Genomic DNA, 6,930 nt, shown 5'->3' with positions numbered 1-6,930 from the left:
AAGTCAAATATGTAACATAAAGATGTCTTGGGTGCTGGCTGGCTCAGTCGGTGAAGCGTGCAACTCTTGATCTCAGGGTCGTGAGTTTGAGCCCCACATTGGGTGTAGAGATTACTTAAAAATAAAATCTTTTATGGGGCGCCTGGGTGGCGCAGTCGGTTAAGCGTCCGACTTTAGCCAGGTCACGATCTCGCGGTCCGTGAGTTCGAGCCCCGCGTCGGGCTCTGGGCTGATGGCTCGGAGCCTGGAGCCTGTTTCCGATTCTGTGTCTCCCTCTCTCTCTGCCCCTCCCCCGTTCATGCTCTGTCTCTCTCTGTCCCAAAAATAAAAAAAATAAAAAAAAACACGTTGAAAAAAAAAATAAAATCTTTTAGGGGAGCCCAGGTGGCTCAGTGGTTAAGCTTCCGACTTCGGCTCAGGTCATGATCTCACAGTCTGTGGGTTCAAGCCCCTCACTGGGCTCTGTGCTGACAGTTCGGAGCCTGGAGCCTGCTTCAGATCCTGTGTCTTTCTCTCTCTACCCCGCCCTCACTCATGCTCTCTCTCTCTCTCTATCTCTCTCTCTCTCTTTCAAAAATAAACCTTAAAAAATGTTTACATAAAAATCAGAAAATAAAATATTTTAAATAAATGTCTTACAAATCAATAAGAAAAATATAAAAAAAAACAACAGAAAATTTGATAGAAACACGTGAACAGGCAGTTTGTCGAAATATATATGGCCAATAAATATATGAAATATGTTCATTCTTCCTAAGAACCAATGAAATGCAAATCTCAACAAAACAAGACCTTATTTTCAGATCAGACTGGCCAAGGTATAGAGGCAGTGTGATTCATTAAGGGTCTAGAGTGTGAGAGCCAGATAGTCTGGATCTGAATCTCAGTTCCACCACTCTCTAAGCATGTAGCCCTTCATGCCTTCATGTAGTTTCCTAATCTGTAAAATTGGAATAAATAATAGCACTTTACTCCAACTTTGCTGTGAGGGTTAAATGAAATAATTTCAGTAAATTAGCACTCAGTGTAGTGCCTGACACATAATACATGTTCTAGGAATATATTTGGCTCTCATTATTTAAAAGGTTGATCTCAACCTTCACTGGTTAGTGTGTACAGAAAAAGAAACACAATTCATTGAAGAAAGTATAAATTAATCTATTTATTCATCAAATATTTATGACCCACTGGAGACACAACAGCAAGCAAGAGGCTCAGTCAGCACCCTCACTGGCGAGCATTCTAGGGAGGCTGCACTTCTGAGGACGGCAATTAGGCAACATTCGCCAAATCATCATCCCCTTGACCCCGCAGTCCCACATTAGGAAGTTTATCCTAAAGAACTATTTGGGTAAACTTATGAAGATTAATTTAGTAGAATTCAGAGTACCTGGGATCACAATCTTAAGCTGCAGAACCAACCCAAATATCTATGAATGAGGACTGGTTAAGTCGTCATACAGGAAGGCACAGAATCGCGTGGGTAAGACAAGCCCATTCTGGGATAAGACAAGCATCCAGGGTGCTCTGCTTCTGGCTGTGTGTCTTTCTGCATAGGTTGGCTTTTTCCTTACAGCTGGATGCACCACGCTTATATCTTGGGTAGAAATTCAGCTATTTTCATGGAGGAGGGAAATAAATGATTCATTGGCTGAAGAAACAAAGGCAAACGAGGAAAAACCAGGTCCCATCACTGTCCGCTAACCCCAGGAATCTAGTCCTGCCCCCAGCCCTCATTTTCTGCCCACACATTCTAGGAGCTCATCCTTCTCTGACTTTCTGTCTTTCTACAGCCGCTGCTCCTGCACCTGGTGGCTGAGTCCAGGCAGAGTCCTGGGCAGATGGGGAGTCCTGGGGCACAGGGGTGCACACCGGTCCTGGAACTTCCCACTCAGGTCCCAGTTCCCACTCAAATGCTGGCCCTGGATGGCCAAGCTGCTGGGAGCCCCTGGAAGCCCACAGCTCACAGCTCAGTGCACCCCAGATCCCACGTCTGGGTGGACCAACCTGGTGTGTCTGATTTTATGGGGGATCTTCTGTCAACACCCCCTCTGGTATCCTGCAACATGCTTTTCAGAAATTATCATCTAATAAGCAGCAATAATGATTTTGTTGACTCATTCTTTACTTTAATTAGCAATTAAAATGAGCAATTTTAAAATATTTTTGTTTTTAAAATATTCTAATTCAGTAAAATACTTCACATATGAAATAAAGTTTGTACCAACCAAACAAAAATAGTACACCTTGCCCTATCTCAGTATTTTAATTTTTTAAATTTATTTATTTCTTTTGAGAGAGAGAGAGAGAGAGAGAGAGAGAGAGAACCCCAAGCAGTCTCCGCACTGTCAGAGCGGGGCCGATGCGAGACTTGAACTCACCAATTTAAGCTGAAATCAAGAATCGGACACAACCAACTGAGCCACCCAGGAGTCCCTCACTATTTAAAATTTTAAACACAAATAAAAACTCCAAATGGTCACAGAATTACAAAAGTGCGAAAACTGAGTTCTGTTTCTTCTTCCTTCTTGCAATCACTCTGGTCTCATTGCTCATCTCAAATCTAAGGCTTAAAAGGAGAAATATGTGTCACCTCAGGGAGAGGAGACACAATTGCCCCTACAGCTCCAAAAGCCGTTTCGAATGTCCAGGCATGAGGCACTGAGTCCCCTAAGAACAACTTGTAGGGAGTCTGCATTAACTTCCATACAGAATACAATATTTAATAAAGGTAATAAAAATTGCTAACTTGAAACTTACATATATGCTATTAAAATTCAACAGTAACCACAGTATCTTTTTAAACCACTAACAAAAGATTTGTGGGGTAGGAGTATCTTCTCTCTGACCTTCTTTAGAATTGCTGGTCTCATAAGGATAATAAAAGGCTGATCAATTTGGCACACCCTCAGTGTTATTTTAAAATTCTCTTTGGACAATGCACCCTCTACCTGCCTCTCCCTTTCAGCCCTCAGGTCCCCCCTGGAGGGCCCAGACGCGCAGCTCCCAGCAATCCCCAGCTTGCCTCGCGTTCCATGCCACACTGGGCTCAGAGCTCCCTTGGCAAAGACCAGAATTCCCACAAACCACTGGGCACTCCTTCTCATCCCCTGCCCTCTTCCAAGAGTAGGCAGGTGACTGGCAGAGCTGGGTAAAATGGACACATTCTTTTCATTTCCTTCATTGGTTTTTTTTTTCTGTTTGTAAGATAAACACTAAGTTTCTTTACTTAAATTTTTCCTTCATTAATAATGAAGTTATTTAGGGGCACCTGGGTGGCTCAGTCAGTTAAGCATCTGACTCTTGGTTTCAGCTCAGGTCATGATCTCGGGGTTCTTGGGTTCAAGGCCCACATCGGTTCTGTATTGACAGTGCAGAGCCTGCTTGGGATTCTCTCTCTCTCCCTCTCTCTCTGCCCATCCCCTGATAGCACTCTCTCCAAAATAAATAAACTTTAAAAAATAATGAAGTGATTTAAGGCTATACGTTTTCCACTGAACACAGCTGTAGCTATGTCCTGTAGAGTTGGGCATGAGGGATCTACCTTTGCAATGTTTTATGCATAACGTGTAACTTCACATTTGAGTTTCTCTTTGATCCAGTGGTTTTTAAATGAGAATTTGTCAGGGCGCCGTACACTTCTGGAATGGGGGCACTGAAGCCCAGCGAAGAGCCAGGCCAGTGCTCCCGCGCAAGGCCCTGCCTGCAGGGCGGCGGCACCGCCCACGACTCCGCGAAGAAGCCTCCGGGGCTGGGTTGCGGGGGGCGGAGCCAGGTTGGGGTAAGGGGCGGTCAGCCCCGTTGCCAGGAGGCGGAACCTGGACACAATGGGGTCTGGGAGTCGGGCCGGGAGGGGGCCGGCATCCGGGCACCCCACCTTGCCTTCCCCGCCGGGAGCCACGAGAGCAGGTTAGTGCATCAACTCTGGAGCCCCCTCTGGGCACCAGGTTCCCCACGTCGCCTCCTCTCCCCAGTGTCTTGGCCGGACGCCCCTGAAATATCCCAGCCCCCCCAGAACCCCAGGGAATTCCTTCCCCCCAGGATTGAGTCCAAACTTGGCGCGCTCACACACCCCTACTGGACTCACTTCGGGGGCTTGAAGCTCCGGCCCGGCCCCCCGCCGCCCCCCGCCGAGCCGGGAAAGCTCCGGTTTGTTTTCCCGGCGCCCGGGATACAGGATGGGCCCCACCCCCGGAGTCGGGAGGAGCTGGAGCGGAGAAGCGCGTTCGGCGCGAGTCCTGGGTGGAGGGGCCGGGGCCGCCACCTTCTGTCCACAGGTGCCGCGGGCCGTAAGCTCACCCCACCCTCGCGCGCCATGGGCTCGGACGTCTGGGTCGGCCCTTGGCGGCCGCACCGGCCCCGCGGCCCCATCGCCGCGCTCTACAGAGGCCCGGGGCCCAAGTACATGCTGCCACCGAACACCGGTACCGGCGTCGGGCGGGGGGTGGAGGGGCTACCGAGGCCTGTGCCGGCAAGGGGACGCCGTAACCCGGCTGCAGGGCGGAAGGGAGGGAAGTCTGTTGGAGGGAGGGATACGGTGCACTGTGCCCGGGGCGGGGAGCAGCGGGGGCCCGCGGTGACGCTGGGAAGCTCCTTCAGGCTACATCCTGCACGACCCGTCGCGGCCCCGCGCCCCGGCGTTCTCCTTCGGCGCGCGCCTCCCCACGCAGCAGACTTCGTGCGGCCCCGGGCCCGGCCACCTGATTCCAGCTCGTATGACCGTGCGCGGCCCCGACGGCACCCCCGCCTACTCCATCTACGGCCGTCCGCGCCACGCAGCGCCCTTCCTCACTCCGGGACCCGGTCAGGACCCCTGGGACCCCGGGCTCCCCAGGGCAGAGCCGCCTCCGGGAAGGCCCACCCGGGAACCCCCTACCTGAGCCCCGACGCCCCCTCCCCGTGTACCCTAACACTCCAAAATCGGTACCTCCACATCTGGATCTCAACCCCAAGCCCCACCGGGCTTTGACAAACCGTGGCTCGGATCCACCTTAGTCCCAGGACCCCCAACCCGGGTCCCCACCAGGCCCCCAACCCGGTCCCGGTCCCGGCCCACACTCCCGGTCCGCCCCGCAGGCAGGTACTTCCCAGAACGAGCTGGGAACGCGACGTACCCCAGTGCGCCTCGGCACACCATCGCCCCCCGAAACTGGGGCATCCACGCGGAGCCGCAGACCCCAGGTGAGACCAGAAAGGCCTATTCCAGCACCGTGGACCTTCCTATCCCTGACGGGGAACCACTCTCCAGGCTGCGGCGGGGAGACCCTGGCCTGGCCAGGAAGACTCACCCCCGCCCCAGACCCCACCCCTTGCTGGCTCCTCCCCAGGCCCCGGGGCCTACACTGTGCCCTCGCTCTTGGGTCCGCGTGTCATCGGTAAAGTCTCGGCCCCAACTTACTCCATCTATGGCCGCAGCGCAGTGGGCAGCTGCTTCGAGGACCTCAGCAAGGTGGGAGAGGGGCTGCGGGACACGGCGCAGCGCGGGGTGCACCCGGCGGGCCACAGAGGGTCAGGAAGCAAGAGGTGAAGGCCAGTGCGCCCCCGCTGCCCTCCCACAGACCCCGGGTCCCTGCGCCTACCACGTGGTGAACACTGGGATCTACAAGCCTCGGGCCCCCCAGTTCTCGATGCTGGCGCGGAATTCACTCCCCCAGGACAACACCCTGAATCCGGGACCCGCAGCCTACAACGTGGACCAAGGGGTCTGGAGTCCCGGGTCAAGGGTCAGGGGAGAGGGGAGGAGGGTCGGAGTCCCGGGGTTCCCCGGCGCGGAGCTGGACGCCTGGCCCCGCGAGGTCAGCGCCGTCTCCTGCATCCGCAGCACCGCAAGCCCGGCGGCTGGAGCTTCGGGATCCGGCACTCGGACCACCTGGCCCGGGTCCTGACCTACGCGGATGACTGACCCGCTGGGCGGGCGTGGCCCCACAAACGTTTGCTTAAAGCCTCCCGAGCCAGCAGCGTGTCCGCCCCTGTGTGTTCGCGGCAGGCGCGCGGGGCGCGGGGCGTGCGCGGCGGGACGCTGGGGCCCACAGGTCCCCGGAGCTCCGCGGGCGGGCCGGCCCGGGAAGTCCTGGAAGGCGCGCGCCCGCGGGCCTTCCTGATTGGCCGAGACAGAAGGGCCTGGGGCGACCATTGGCCGAGAGTCCCGCCTGTCCGGGAGGCCCCGCCCACCCACCGTCCTGTGGCCGCGGGACGGCAAACCGCACCCGCCTGGAGTCTGGAGCGGGATGGGTGAGGGCCGCCGTACCGGACAGGTGCAGGCCAGGGTCAGGCTGTGAGGCCGACGAGTAGGAGCCAGACACGGAGACACGCACACGGGCACCACAGACACGGTACAGAGGGGCGGACATGAGAGGGAGAGACCGGGATCAGGGTCGGGACAGGTGCACCTGCTGCAGAGACCCGGACACAGGGCGGCCGCAGGGTCCGGCGGTCTCGCACCCCGCAGGCTCGGAGCGATGGCGTCCTAGGGACCCACGGCCCAGGGGCGCCTGGTGACCTTTCAGGGGGAGGGAGCTCAAGCAACTCCCGGGTCTGATCCGCCTGAAGAGAGACGAAAGCCCCCTGAGCTAGGGGGACCTGCGGGGCTTCGTGCGCGCTGTGGAGGGGAGTGCGCAGGGCGCGCAAATCGGTGCGTGGGAACTTCTGGGCACCCCTAACCCTGAGGTCAGCCCGAGACCGCTTGCCCCTGGGGACGCCACAACTGTTCTGGGGACAGTGTCCCAGCACTGTCAGTGACCTCAAGATAACCCACCGCTGTGAGAACACCACACCCCCACACCCCCGTGATGGCTACACCACCACCGTATTCCATGCCTAGAGGCCGTGCTAGTGGCCATGCCACTGGGAGGCATAGATCTGAAGAAGGAAGTGGTGCTGACCCAGGCCCTGGCCAAGTCTGGGCAGCAGCTGGAGCTGCCAGAGGCCTTC

At 56.0% G+C, this 6,930-nt stretch overlaps 1 protein-coding gene across 1 annotated transcript; it reads left to right on the top strand.

The window, feature by feature from the left end:
- Positions 1 to 3,789: 3,789 nt before the first annotated feature.
- ODF3B (outer dense fiber of sperm tails 3B) lies at positions 3,790 to 5,954 on the top strand. The gene is made up of 7 exons (XM_042944691.1): positions 3,790 to 3,909; positions 4,278 to 4,424; positions 4,600 to 4,803; positions 5,077 to 5,181; positions 5,328 to 5,449; positions 5,559 to 5,702; positions 5,822 to 5,954. Exons 1-7 carry the CDS (start codon positions 3,828 to 3,830, stop codon positions 5,900 to 5,902), a joined length of 885 nt encoding a protein of 294 aa, XP_042800625.1. The 5' UTR covers positions 3,790 to 3,827; the 3' UTR covers positions 5,903 to 5,954.
- The last annotated feature ends 976 nt before the right edge of the window (positions 5,955 to 6,930 follow it).

The sequence above is a fragment of the Panthera leo genome, chromosome B4, assembly GCF_018350215.1.
Source record: "Panthera leo isolate Ple1 chromosome B4, P.leo_Ple1_pat1.1, whole genome shotgun sequence".
Taxonomy (NCBI): Eukaryota; Metazoa; Chordata; class Mammalia; order Carnivora; family Felidae; genus Panthera; species Panthera leo.
This window is presented reverse-complemented; position numbering and strand designations above follow the sequence as displayed.